This window comes from Patella vulgata, chromosome 6 (genome assembly GCF_932274485.2).
Source record: "Patella vulgata chromosome 6, xgPatVulg1.2, whole genome shotgun sequence".
Taxonomy (NCBI): domain Eukaryota; kingdom Metazoa; phylum Mollusca; class Gastropoda; family Patellidae; genus Patella; species Patella vulgata.
In genome coordinates, this window is record NC_065884.2 from 14,943,825 (window position 1) to 14,959,291 (window position 15,467).

Sequence of the window (15,467 nt, forward strand, 5' to 3'; positions counted from 1 at the left end):
GGGCAAGAAGTTGCTACATGTTGCTCCATATGTGGTAGAAGGTGTTCAACTTAACGGATCAAAGAGACCAGAATTTTAAAAATCATTGGGGGAAATCAGTGCTGACCTGGGGTCATACAGTGTGTATCAATATTCATATTTTTCAATGTTGATGAAAGTTGACTACTTGTTCCTTTGCAATTGGGAATGTCATTGTCATTCTGTTTCTTTTATGTTTTTGATTTCTGGTGCAAATCCGGTATACATGTATATGGATAGTAATGCAAAACTGCATTTGTGAAAAACAAAAAAATTGTCTATTATTATTAATACATTTTTTTAAAAACAATGTTCAACATTTGTTACCCTATACAAATATTGAGTATACCAAATTAATTAAAATTATTCATTGCCACACGAAGTGACACAATTTGAGCAAAACTGTCTTTAAAACCTATATATTTGAAATTTTAGTAATTTCAGTCAATTTAAACGGTCATATAAATATCAACCATTAATTTATAACTTCTTCCGTTGTCTCGATGTTGAAATGTTAAAGGGTTCCTGTGAAACCCGGCCTAGCTGCATCGTAGGTTTAGTTTATATTGAAGATCTTATTCTGATTTCATCTTGCGTCCACACATCCTACTGTAACATATTTTAAAACAGTAAAACAAAATAGCTAAAACTACGGAAACAGCGAGTAAAATGAACAGTAGAACATCCAGTATCAAATACTGATATAACGGCATATCGACACTGGATGATCGCATATAATCTCCACCGAATTTCAACACGTGTTCAATCCAAAACGTAGCTTCTTCTGTTGAATTATTTCGTTCATTTAGTTCCTTTAAAATCTGCGAAGCTTTGTTAACGTTCGATTTATAGGAGGAATTTTTAATAACTTCATTAATGTTAGCTAATATTTCGTCACTTTTAGCTGTAAATAATTCCATAGAGAGACCATATCCTCTAGCCGCCATATTGTGGGCATTCCCAGGTTGCTCTGCAAATATTGGAAAACCTAGCATAGGTACCCCATTACTGATAGCCTCTCCAATACCATTTGCTCCACAATGTGTTATGAATAATTTGATGTTTTTATGCGACAATAAAGATCTTTGAGGTATCCACTTTGACACCATCATTCGCTCATTACCTTTAACAAAATCACCTTTAATAATGAAATCATATTTTGTATTCCTAAAAGCCGTAACTAATTTGGTATAAATTGTATTATTAGTGTTAGGTACCATGCTCCCAAACGACACAAGTATGACGCCATTTTTAGATCGATCCAAGAATGTGGAATATTCTTGTGGGATTTTATCTTTTCTTATGGAGGTAATGGGATTTATTCGTTTAACATTAGGCATAGTTGGTATTGGTGGCAGTAATACATCATCACGTTCTATAATATATAACTGTGCTTTAAGAATTATATCATACACTTCTATATAAGGCTTCTCGGGTACATATATAGCCGCGGCACGATAATAGCTAAAAGGGTCATAGAAAACATTGGCTCCTTGAATGATGGTATTAACAACTCGCTCCAAAAAGCTCATACGGTCAGACATTGGTAAAATTGGAAATGGTACAAATGCCGGGGAGTATGGGATTCTGTAATGATATGGAGAGTAGGCTGGACCAAAATATACAAACGGAATATCAAATTTATAAGGAATTAAATTTAACATGTTCACTATGGGTATTATATCCAGAACGACCAAATCGAATTTCTGTTCTTTGATTGTCGCTAGAAACAATTTATCTGTTAACATAACATGGCATGTCCACTTCATGTCCCTTACGTTTAAGATCCTTTTCCCAGTTTTGAAATACACTTCACTTGGGCTGGTCTCAACTCTACTCTTTATATTTTCCACAGATGCTATAACTTTATCTTCGGACGAGAAAGGAGTGGCTTTAATATTTCTAGATTTTAACTTTAATTTCTCTTCTAAATTTGATGTGGCTGACATCCATATCTCATGTCCTCTTTCATTCAGAACATCACCAAGAATAGCCATGCCTTGTAAATGACTAAACGATGGATACGCCAGGAAAAATATCTTGGCTGCTATGACCATCGAGGGAAGCGTCAGAAGACACAGTATTGTTACAGAACTCTTCATTTTTCGGCGATCTGAAATGAAGCAATTATAAAAGAAATTAAAATAAGCTATGTGTCTAACCCTGTTTAATTTAATGAAACACATGGTTTGTGATCGTTCAATGCCACGAAGCATTGTAAATCTTTACGCAATAGCTTTACTACAGGAAATAAAATAGCCAATAATGAGGCTGATGTCACCCGCCAAATAAAAAAAAAGTAATGAGACAACACACATTTTTAAATTGCATATTATCTTTTGTTTATAAAGGATCGACCATTTTGCTTGTCCGTTCTTAATTTGAACAGAAAATGTTCATTATTGAAGCAGAAATATGTTATGAAAGGTGACGGACGAATAGGGGCAGTTTATTAGCTCCTGGTATTAAGTTACGATTAAGTAATGACAACAACAATAGTTCATTTTAATCTCTTTATTTTCCATTGTTCAGATTTTTTATAACAATAATCAAATATTGCTATGTTCCCACTATCACGATTCGTTCTACGATTAAACGTGGAGTAATCGTGGTGATCCTATACAGGTCTTATCATATATTGAGGTCAGTCGTAGCAATCGTGTTGATCGTATCGAAACGTAGCAGATCGTGGAATCAATAGGAACAATCCAATCACAACGCATCACACGACAGTTATCATTTGCTTGATAAAGACGAGAGTATCATCGTCGAAACGTTGCATGTTAACAAACCAGTGATTGTTATTCCATAAATAGTGTTAGTGTGTTACTGTTCAATTACTTAATGCCACTTAAAGAAGTTCTGACATTAGCTATTTGGAAGAATGAAAGAAGAAAATCGTTGTAAATAGTCTCTACTTTATTATAAGGTTCACATTTCTTAATTGTAAGCATAATATCGTTTTCAACTTTTATTTTATATGAATCTTGAATTTTTAACTCTGTTTCTGAGCGCCATGGCAGATAGAGTATCAATAGTCTATGATAATATAGTACGTGATCATTTTCGTTGGAGACATAATGCTATCGGTTAACACGTTTGTCTTTTAAGTGACATGTTTTGTTACTGTTACTATAAATATCTGAATTACTATTGTTGTCATCAATATTTTTGGAATGGCCTAGTGGTCTAGAGTGTCGCGCTTCCACCTCTAGCTGGCCGGTTCCCTCTGGCTTGTTGCTGTGGTTTCGATCCTTGGTGTGAGCGTATGTGGCTTGGAAATAGGGGCGCCTTCTCAGCCTCGTGGGTTTACTCCGGGTACTCCCACAGGAAAGACCCCTGCGCGTGCGCTGAGAAAATGAAAAGTGGACGTTAAAAACAACAGTTTGTCATCATTTGATTTAGAAGTAGAGGTGTTGTTCTGAGACCAAAATTCTGCAAGGGTAATAATATACCAAAAAGAAAAAAACAAAAAACGTCGGTACGATTTCAAAATCAGGGAGGCACTTTAATCAAATCATTCTAGATAACGACTTATAAATGGATCAAAGCAATTTTTTATGAACAGTATGTTGACACATTAGTGATTAATTCATCACAATTCCAAGACATTACGAGAAGTTTAGAGTCTGTGCGAGTGTCACTAACAGCAGCGCAGCGTCTGTATTTGGAGTGGACCAGACGATTGATGAGCGTCACTGGCACCTGGAACCACTCTCAGAAAAGCCTGGCTCAATCCATCGGCTGTGCTTGGTCTCGGTACGATGTTATTAAGTCTCCTCTGAATTTCACTCTTTGGTTTAGGCCGATTCCACCCCAAAAAATTATGCTTGGACCTCCACAGACGAGTGGACCAGACGATTGATGAACGTCATTGGCACCTGGAACCACACTCTCAGAAAAGCCTGGCTCAATCCATCGGTTGTGCTTGGTCTCGGTACGATGTTATTATGTCTCCTCTGTATTTCACTCTTCGGTTTAGGCCGATTCCACCCCAAACCATTATGCTTGGACCTCCCCATAAATCTCGTTCCATGACACATTGGTCAGAATAATGCTGGCCACGTCGACGCCTTATTCTGGTCCTGCCATCGGCAGTTGATACACAATACTGACTCTCATCTGTGAACAGAACAGTTCCCCGTTGCCCATGTCGCCAGTTCTTGTATTGCTGGGCAAACTGTAGACGTTCAAGTCGATGGCGAGGTTCGTCCACGGCAATGGATGTTCTCTCTGGTGAGACGTCGGCGCACTGTATCGGTACTGATGGGTCTTCCGTGTGTTCCCACTGTCTGGCGTGCTGTCTCCGATGCCTGTGTGAAGAGGTGCTGCACGCGCTGTCGCACAACATGGCAGTCTTGTCGCCTTGTGGTAACTCTTGGTCTACTCGGGGGCGATCATCCGTGGTGTTGGTGGCGTCGAGTATTCCAAGCGCCTGGTTCCTTTGAGCTGTCGTGAGTCGTGGCATGCTGCTGACGTTGTAGCGTGAATGATTCAACCAGGTATGGGGGTGCATTTTATAGGGCCGGTCCCGGTGTGCAGCATGAGTTACATGAAAATAATGGAGAACACACGTTCACGTCGATGGCGAGGGTCGTCCACGGCAATGGATGTTCTCTCTGGTGAGACGTCGGCGCACTGTATCGGTACTGATGGGTCTTCCGTGTGTTCCCACTGTCTGACGTGCTGTCTCCGATGCCTGTGTGAAGAGGTGCTGCACGCGCTGTCGCACAACATGGCAGTCTTGTCGCCTTGTGGTAACTCTTGGTCTACTCGGGGGCGATCATCCGTGGTGTTGGTGGCGTCGAGTATGCCAAGCGCCTGGTTCCTTGAGCTGTCGTGAGTCGTGGCATGCTGCTGACGTTGTAGCGTGAATGATTCAACCAGGTATGGGGGTGCATTTTATAGGGCCGGTCCCGGTGTGCAGCATGAGTTACATGAAAATAATGGAGAACACATTACCATCTCAGAAGTAAGGTTGCGTTTTTGAGTACATTTCCTTGGGGAAGGAGCTTTATTGGTCAGGTCAAGTTGGATATGTGGTCACAAACATACAATAAAAACATTTGGCAAGTTTTATGCAATGTGTCTAATCAGAGTAACACACCAATTTTGTAGTGAATGTGGCCGAGCAGAATAATTATCATGAATACTTGGCATATACAAATCTGTTTGTTCATCTTTCATTTTATCTAAAATATATTTTAGCTTTAAAGTCTTTGGTCTATTTTCTTTTACATCCATTTATGTTGGATTTTCGTAGTGGCAAAGGTAGATGAATTCGAGCAATTGTTTCGTGTTCTGATACCTCTCTACATTTTCTGAAAACATTACCTATGTCTTTTAATGCGTCCCGGACATTTGATGGGATGCGTCTTTATTGGCCTTGTTCATTAGTTCGCCCATAGTACGTTCAGGTTTACATATGTAGTATGTTGAATATGCGATACATGTCCATATATTTAGTGATAAATTGAATATGTATATTTGATTATAGTGCTTGTGAAATTTGTTCATTATTATTATTGACATTAACTTCATTTGGTTCAAGTTTCATAATAATTGAGGGCCTCCGTGCAGCTATTTTCAGCTCTTCAGTATTGTCTTGTAGTGTTACCCTAACTTCATGTAGAATAAAGATTGTAGTGTTATTGTTAATGATACATTTTTCTCAGTTAAAATGGTATATAGTTTAGCTTGTATAAATTTAGCTCACGCCTTAATACCAGTGGGGGTCTTTAGTAGTGGGAGGACCCGGAGAAAACCCACGAGATTGGACAGGCGACCCTACAGGCGTCACGTACAGCCGGGAAATCGAAACCACACCAGTTGACTCAATGACAGCCCTTATGAAACAGCGCGCACGTGCTAACCATTCGCCCCCCCCCCTAAAACTGGCATATGATTACCGTATACACAAGGCTTTATGCATGACCGAAATCAAAATGGTGCCTAAATTACCATCTAATGAATATATACTAAGTCATATCTTTGTCAAATATTAAAAAGGATAATAATTTCTGACCCTAGCGCCATTAGCCTAGGCTTTAAACTACAGTTTAAATTACGTGGTACATTCTCACCTTGCAAACACCAACACAGCCTGTTAAATACGAGTTCAATGGATATATCTACATGTATGTGTGTGTGGTATTGCATATACATCTAACCAACTAAAATATATACGCGGGGTCATCTTGTGGTTATTGACACAATGATAGTGTGTAATATTTAGGACATGATCAATGGAAGTCGAAAAGGGCAACAATATTTGTATTTTAGCCAGACGTTAAAACTCGCGTTCAGTTTAGGGCGGTATAATATTTATACGACATACCAGTTGCTTTGAGACTAGCATGTCAAATGAACATGACTACCAAAGGATCTTTTACGCCAACTGCTATTTATACACGTCATCACGACACCAAATTGATGTTGGCGTACCATTATTTCAATTAATGAATGGTTAACGTGCCAAAAGTACATAATGCATGTGCGGAATCGTGTCTGTATTTTAAATTGCTTAATGGCCTATATCAGTATATTATATATACGACAGTGACTTTAGTATTACCTTTATCGTTAATAATAAGTGCAGGGGGGCTGCACCACACATAATTTACACAAAAACAAATATACGGCCAAGACACAACACGCAGAAATCACAAACAAACGAACTATTCAAATTGAATGGATCCTGGGGCTAGCTGTAAGCGTCCACTGTATCCTCTGCGAATTGATGTCCACAATTGTTCACCGTATTTTAATAACTGATACGATTACATAATACCTGATATCGGTTTATGACCACCACGTGTACGTGTTCGCATTTAGTCGATAATGGAATTAGCGTCCTACATTTCTACCTTTAAGGATACATTATGTAAGATTTAGATTTTGAACTGACAGTTCTTGCTATAATAGTAAACAACAGATGATGAAAAGTTAATATCTTGAACAATTTCAGTCAAATTACTTCATTCAGAGCGGAGTTTTTGTCGTTTGTAAAATAGTGTAGCCCCTATTGTCATTGCTACCGTTGTTACGACAAAAAAACGTCTCGATTATCCATTTTTAAATCATGAACTGTCAATCGTATTTGAATCTGTCAAAAATAAATACCTTCGGAAGTTCTAGCAAATTGATTTTGTAAATCAATGTCAAATTAATGATTTATTTAACATTTGAGACCAAGAAAGATCTACATTAGGCAGATTTAGCTCTGGAATAACACATCCTTAAGAAAGAGTGAAACTATTTCTATATCATTGATCAGGACAGTGTAACAGATCTATTTTACAATATTGAATAGGGAAATAACTGGCTATTGTGATAGTGTAACCATTGTGATAAGGTTGAAAATATTAAATCTACTTAGTTTAGGTAGTCAGTATATTACACACATTTGGTTCTTCATTACCTTCTTTAAATATCGGGAAATGCATAAATCACATATAATCCCCCCTCCCCATAATGATTAAGATTTCGGGACGGGGCTGTTCAGTCAGTCCTTAACAAATTACTGCAGTGTAGTCACTGTGTTAATAGATGATAATAATCCAAGAATCGTGGGTCATCATATATCTACAGGGAATGCTTACTAGTCCGCGGGTTTACTAGTTCGCGGGTGCACTAGTCCGGCGATATTTATTATTGTCATTTGTACGAATGATGATAACATATTAATGCACACCCATAACGAAATCACACGAACAATGAAATGTAAAACACCAACCCCGACCGACAATGCAATGTAATGCCATTCGGGCAAAGTTTCCCTCATATAGTACACTTGGAGCAGAACAGTAGGCGATTAAATTCCATTTATTTCATTTAATTTTCCTACTTTTCTGCGTCAAACGGACTATTGAAGATAGGCATACACCATGCAGAGGGCTATGACGGAAATTTTCTAGGGACAGTGGCATTTCTCCATCCAATACCAACTGTGAAGGGTTCTTTTATGTGCACGCCAATGTGAATACAGGGCTTATGTTTTTGTCCAATCTACACAACTAGGCCCTTCGTCTTGCACTACCGAAAAGAGAAACCACGCTACAAAATCCCGGGGAACTTACTTGACCAACACCAGGATCAGTGTACATAAGATCTCATTCTATATCTTCAATTAGTTTATGTTACCCTGTTTAAAAGTTAAAGGGAACTGGTGAATTTAAGAAACCTTTTTGATTTCATCTTGCGTCTACACACCCTTTTGTAACATATTTGAAAACAGTAAAACAAAATAGTTAAAACTACCGATACAGCGAATGGTAATTTATTTCTCAGTAATTTATGACTTTTGAGTAAGGAGCCACGGTGGTTCAGCGGAGATCGAATGTTCGATCCCTGCATTGGCCGAGAAAGTTAATCGGTATTTTCCATCGTAGTTCCCCCTTTTTAGTGTGCAGGACAGCGGGCCCATGTACGTAAAAGACCCCTTGACAGTTGGAATTCGAAATAAGAGTCGGCCATAGTGCCGCTGCCGAGCAAAATTTCCCTTGTTCATGTCCGTCTTCATTAGCCCAGCAAGAGCAGAACAATAGGACGTTAAATCCCATTTCATTTGATTTTCTTCTGAGTATGTGGTAATTTATCTCTCAGTAATTTATGGCTTGTTTTGTAAGTTGTTTTTTTTTCTTCCTGAGTATTTCAAAATTTACCTCTCTGTAATTTATGGATTGATTTGTCTGCTTTATTGATATTTTCTTTCTGGGTATGTGGCCATTTATCTCTCAGTAATTTATGGCTTGTTTTGTTAGTTGGTTTTGTTTCGTCTTTCTGGAGATTTGTTAATTTTTTTCTCGAGACAGAACGATGGCCGAAATGACTACAATATGATATGGTTGTTAGACTTATAAATGTAATAGTTTTTAATGTGTGTTCCTGTACTGTTAAAATAAAGAAGTCCAAAACCACAGTCATCGTTATCAATAGAATAGTCATCGTTATCAATAGATTTTTGATCCTATGTTACACATGTTAACGATTGTATACAGAGTCCGTTAAAAGCATGATTAAATAAATGTGTTTTAAGTTTGTTTTTTTTTAAAGAATATAGAGGTGTACAACATCTTAAACTGAATGGTAGATTATTCCATAAAACACGTGCTTGATAATTAAAAGAGTGCAAATTGAACCTAGTCCAAGGTACAGCTACAACGAGAATAGACCTATTATCACAAGGAGAAAAGAAAGGCTATCTATTGGGTTTTAGGAACTTAAAGATAAAGAAATAATTTATGGAGATTATAATACGCAAGATGATGAATAATAGGAGATGCGTTATAATACATTAGTCAATTTTCCTTTTTCGCAACTGTTGCTTCAAGGTCTGCATCAGTGTCGGCTTGAAATATTTAATTAATCATTGCACTTTGGTGGTTAATTTTCTGCCTTAATGAAATGTTCTCTCTGTGCAAAAATAAGACTCGAGTATTTAAGCTATCAGTCTTTTGTTCAGTTGCCACTGCATCAAGTCGTGATTTCTCTAACAGCATATTACACTTACAAGTAGAAGCTTTTATTTTTCGTCTTAGTTTTGCTAGTGAGGTATTGGCTTCACGGGTTTCACCAACTGACAAATGGTAAAGAGCTACTTTGAGTTCTGTATCGAATTCAGTATGTTTTTCATTGATATGATCTTTAATGTAATCTAGTCTCTTCCTTCTTTTTCTGGGTGTAATATCATCCTCATCAGTGTTTTCTTCGTGCGTCTTTTCAGGTGTTGATATTGGGGTGTAGAGAAGACTAGGTTCTTTTATTTTTGTGGGTGTAACACTGGGTTCTTTTATTTTTGTGGGTGTAACATCATCTTCATCAGTTTTTTCCTCATGCTGCTTTTCAGGTGTAGATATTGGAGAATAGAAAAGACTGGTTTTCTTCATTTTTGTGGGATTTAGGTCATCAATGGTTTTTAAATTTTTAGGTTCATATGGTATTGAGATAGGGCTGTCTAGAGGAGTCTGTTCTGGGCTTGAGTCTGTATTGGTTGCCACACGTTTTACCTGAATGAAAGAAAATAAATATGCATAGGTGTTGGAACGTGTTTAACCAGTTCTATCACATAATATGTGATAATGACTGGCACTAATATTGTCCTTTAAAAAAATGATATTGGTCCGTTGTTGAGTAGAATATTTTCTTCCCCATAAATCCTACAATTGTATTCTTCCAATAAAATCGTATTCCAATATTTAACTTAAACAAACCGTTTTTCGCATATCACAGAAATTATAGATAATATAGGGGAAAATTTGACCGTGGATCTCCAGAGAATACGTGTTAGACACAGTTAAGACAGCAGTTTATATATAATTAGGTGCATTTTGGTGGTTGTGTAATCAAGGTAGCCTATTCTAAAAATAGCTGGTCGGATCTTTTTCAGAAAGCTAGCTGTAGATTTCCCCAAGCTCACGGGGTTAGGCCACGTGATTGTTCCGGAGGGTTAGGTCTTTGGTTAGAGTTAGTGCTAGCCCTTCAGGAAATCTGCAGGTGGCCTTCGGATATAGATCTAACCATAAATAGCGATAGAATGAGTGAGAAATAAAATACCGATGAAACATAAAGTAAGTTATTTAGAATTGATTTTATGGTATTCAGTTTTGTACTTCAACAGTTTTATACCCAAGACAAAATATAAATAGTATGTCTAGTCGGTGATCACGTGGAGTGAAGTATTGATAAAACGTCACAAAGAGTATGCTTTCGCCGTAAAACGGGGTCGTCTGCTAAAAAGACAACACGCGATTTATCATCAGCCAATCGTTCAACACCATTTTCAAATGGTCAATATAATGAAGCCTTCTTTAATTGGCATTTAGTAATTGAACATGTTAACACAAGGTACAATTTTATGGATACACAATTACTGAGTTTAATAGTAAGCGACGTTTCAACGAGGATACTCATTTGCTTGATAAAGAAGAGAGTATCCTCGCCGAAACATCGCTTAGTATTAAACTCAGTAATTGTGTATCCATAAAATTTTATCTTGTGTTAATTATGAAACCTCTTTACACAAACTTTTCCTTTTAATATGTGTGTTTATCATCTAGTCATTGGTTTAGTCATTAAAAGGATATCCAATATTTTATTCCTGTAATTATTTTTATCTGTAAAAATATTTTATAATAAGAAAACTGAATTCACTTATATCCAAAACTGAATTTGCCTTTTTTTGAAACAGAAAATCATATAATAAGACCAAGTTGAATTATAATAAAGAGAAGACATTAGACTACAACCAGGTGTTATTAAAGATAAAAACTTCAACTGAGAATTTCCAGTACAAATACAGAGAAAAAAAAGAAATAAAAAATTGAAAAAGAATTATTATAAATATATTAAATATGTAGCATATAGTAATGTGTTGAACATTTAATGCCAGAAAGAAAACAAAGAACTTGGCACAACTTTCACCAAGAAGAATATAAAGATCCATTGATAGAACATGCATTTGATGTCATGCATTTGAACGATGGCATGCATGGTAAAAGAGAATGAAAGAAGGAAGAAAGAAATTTAAAATTATACAATCAGTTAATTTTAAAGTTGGAAAGTGTAATGTTAAAATACTTACCAATTGCTCATCATCCAACTAAGTCAGGGTAGTCCAATTTTCAAGGTATTGATGTCGCGCTCCAAAATCACGACCAATCAAATTGATCATCATCGAACTTAGTCAAGATATTGATGTACTGAAACTATACTCCGAGTTTTATGTAATGAAATTATACACCATTTTGCACCACTCTCACTCAATTGGAACCCAAAACATCGACGCAGATAATGGTCATTATTGAACTTGGACAAGGTACTGATGTAATGAAACTGTAGAAAATGCACATTTTAGAACTTAGTCATGGTTTTGATGTAATGATATAAGCAAAGCTTTGCCATTTTTTACTGTCGATCTCCACAGTATCGACCAATCAAATTGTTTATCACTCTGCTTAGCCTGAGCCGAAATGGGTTATTATCGAACTTAGTCAAGGTATTGATGTAATTAAAACATCACTCGGACTTAGAAACAAAGTTATCGTGTCCCAAAGCATCAACCAATCAATGGTATCGTGTCCCAAAATGGCATATCTCTGTTTAGCCTAACCAGAGAAAGTTGTTTTGTTCCAAATTGCTTATCGCTACTTCGCCTTAACAGAAAATTCTCATTATCGAACTTAGTCAAGGTATTGATATAATGAATCTATACCCGGGAGTTTTATCGCTCTCATCCAGTTAGAATCGTGTTCCAAATTGCTTATCTCTGCTTAGCCTTAGTGAAAATGGGCATGACCAAACTCTGGCAATGCATTACCCTAATAGACACCCACATCGAGTTTGATCATTCTACCTCATTTAGAAGGAGAGTTATTGTGTTCCAAAGTCTCGACCAATCAGATTGAAGTCTGTACTTTGCCTAAGCAGAAAATGCTCAGCATCGAACTTTGTTAAGGCATTGGTGTAATGAAACTATACACGAAGTTTCACCACTATCACTCAAGTAGAATCGACGTTGTCGAGCTCCAAAGTCTCGACCAATCAAAGTGCTTATCGCAAGGCGTACCCCAAGCTATAAGTAATTCGCTGGACGATCGTGGCTGCAATGAAATCCCATGATTGGTATGGCTAATCCGAGCCTTCGACAAAGAAGATAAATTGAAAGTATAGTCTATCTTTATACTTGTCTACTGTCTACGATATCACCCATGGTGGAAGTGGACATAAGAAGTAGTATCTTTATTAATTAGAACTGTAGCGTTCATATCGTTGACTAAGCAACAAATAACTGTTATCAATGAAAATATACGACATTAATAAATCATTGTCGTCAGTTTATATACATAATGTGTTTTAATTAAAATTGTTAGTACCCAGGCAGTAGTCATCAAGTAGGTGGTTTATTTTCACTAAGGTGTTAAAATTTTGACTATTGAATGATATACACCACTATTGTCCAGGTTTGTATATTCAATAGTGATGGGTGTTATAAATAGTCACACTTTTACCCCAGTAGTGACAATTTTTACAACTAATTAAACACCTAGTTAATGACAACTGTATAATTTCTAACCACTTTCTATACATACTAAACATTAGTTTAGAATACTGACCACTTACATGATTAAATGACAAAAATGTTCATTACTAAAAGGCCTAGCTTCATTAGTCAACGGTATCAGCTTACCAGTGTAGGTTACTGTGGACAGCGACCCATTTCTTTCGACAAAACAACGAGGACTTTTTCTTCTAGAGTACGTAATCGTAAATGTGTTTTGTATACGAGACTATTTTCACAGGATTTTGTTTGCACAGGGGTAAATTTGCTATCCTTAGCTTCACAAAGCCCGATCACTATGATTTGGCGGATTCTATGGGCTAAATATCCAGTTGTTTGCAGACGACACCCAACTTTATAATATTGAATTTGACGCAGGCTCACAACATTCCACAATATAGAACTTTATCTCACAGAATTTTTTGCGTGGATGACATAACATTTCTTAAAATTAAATCCAAAAAAAACTAGAACTGTTAGTGAAATGAAATGGGGTCTGTGTTGCTCCGACTGGGCTAATGAAGACGGGCATACGCCATACAGTGTGCTATGAGGGGAATCGTATTCCAAGGGTAGCTATCGAAGAATCAATTCCGGTGGATTGTGTATGGTTTTGAATTTTTTAAGTCGTTTGATTCCGTACATCTCCGATGTATACACTGGTCCTCGGTGTTTCGTCCCATCCGAACGACCAAACAACTGTCCTTGCCAGCCCCCCCCCCCCCCCCGTGCTGCACCACTGACAAGGGGAAACCACGCCGGAAAATCTCGATGAAAATTCTCGGCCAATGCAGGGATCGAACACGCGACCTCCAGACTAGCGAGCCAGCGTCTTTCACACTTAGCTAACGTGGCTCCAGAACTAATTGAAACCAAGCAACAACTCTGTAAAATTGATCACAAAGCTCGAAAGATTGGTGCTATATTAGACTCGAGCCTATCGTTTAAAGATCACATACAAAGTATTTGCTCCACTACCATCTGTCATATAAATATATCGAATTGCAAATTAAAGAAAAACTCATTCATCTCAACTAAACTAGATTGTCACAATGGTTTACTATATGGCTTACCAAACTACAACAAACATCAACACATCTCCCCTGTATTGCAAGCCCTGATCTGTAAATAATCACTGAATATAACAGCACCTAAGAAACTGAACTTCGGTATTAACACACTTTATAAATGATATTATTATTTTGTTGGTAATGTCTCTATGTATTGTTGGTCACAAACTGCCTATTCAAGCAGTTCATATGTGAAAATTTTGGGTGCCAAGTAGTATCTGTGACAAACATCAACTAATACTCCCCAGTTATGAAAGCTCCATCTTTCGGACATCCAGTGGTTCTTCAACTATGTTTTAAACAGAGACATTTCATCGTCAAGTCACAATATTTTCGAACCTAACTTTCACGCAGGTTTTCTTCTGATATTTCCTCAATTTAAAAACCCAACCCAGAGCAAGTCCTAAGAACTTATCTACGTCTTTCCCGTATGAGCCTGATCATTACTACGCATATTTCCAAATATGCGCTACTTGATATATGAGAGAGAGAGGTTTAACGTCCACTCGACACAAACTAGGTCATTTCGGGACTAACACAAGGTTCAATTTTAAGTCAACAATTCGCTTGCGCTTGGGGGTCTTTAGCAGTTGGAGGAAACCGGAGGACCCGGAGAAAACCCACGAGATTAGACAGGCAACCCTACAGGCGTCACGTACAGCCGGGGAATCGAAACCACACCAGTTGACTCAATGACAGGCCTAACGATTCTTCGCCCCCCCCCCCCCAAAGTTGGTATATGATTACCGTATATACAAGGCTTTATGCATGACCGAGATCAAAATGGTACCTAAATTACCATCTAATGAATATATACTAAGTCATATCTTTGTCAAATATTAAAAAGGATTATAATTCCTGACCTTGGCGCCATTAGGCTTTACACTGCAGTTATATTGAATAATCTACGTGATACATTCTCACCTTGAAAACACCAACACAGCCTGTTAAATACGGGTTCAATGGTTTAGATATATTTATGTATGTGTGTGTAGCATTGAATATATATTTAGCCAACTAAAATATAAACGCGGGGTCATCTTGGGGTTATTTACACAATGATAGTAGGATAGTGTCTAATATATAGGACATGTTCAATGGAAGTCGAAAAAGGCAACGTATTTTAGCCAGACGTTAAAACTCGCGTTCAGATCAGGGCGGTATAATATCTTACGACATACAAGTTGCTTTGAGACTAAAATGTCAAATGAACATGACTACCAAAGGATCTTTTACGCCAACTGCTATTTATACACGTCATCACGACACCAAATTGATGTTGGCGTACCATTATTTCAATTAATGAATGGTTATAGTGCCAA

The 15,467-nt window shown here is 37.3% G+C and overlaps 1 protein-coding gene across 4 annotated transcripts; it reads right to left on the reverse strand.

Annotated features, from left to right (window-relative positions):
* Positions 1-385: 385 nt before the first annotated feature.
* On the reverse strand, positions 386-15,104 carry LOC126823857 (UDP-glucuronosyltransferase 2B7). Of its 4 annotated transcripts, none has more exons than XM_050552906.2 (2): positions 15,070-15,104; positions 386-2,131 (listed from the first exon to the last, which is right to left on the reverse strand). In XM_050552906.2, the coding sequence occupies exon 2, from the start codon at positions 2,118-2,120 to the stop codon at positions 594-596; it is 1,527 nt and encodes a 508-aa protein (XP_050408863.1). In that variant the 5' UTR covers positions 2,121-2,131; positions 15,070-15,104; the 3' UTR covers positions 386-593. The 4 variants fall into 4 exon arrangements, with proteins under 4 accessions (XP_050408863.1, XP_050408861.1, XP_050408864.1 ...); XM_050552904.2 differs by having other exon boundaries at positions 15,009-15,084; XM_050552907.2 differs by lacking the exon at positions 15,070-15,104 and adding an exon at positions 13,205-13,261.
* Positions 15,105-15,467: the final 363 nt, after the last annotated feature.

What these genes read in the sequence shown, in the direction of transcription:
- LOC126823857 (XM_050552906.2), bottom strand. Translation starts at nt 2,120, where the DNA reads ATGAAGAGTTCTGTAACAATACTGTGTCTTCTGACGCTTCCCTCGATG.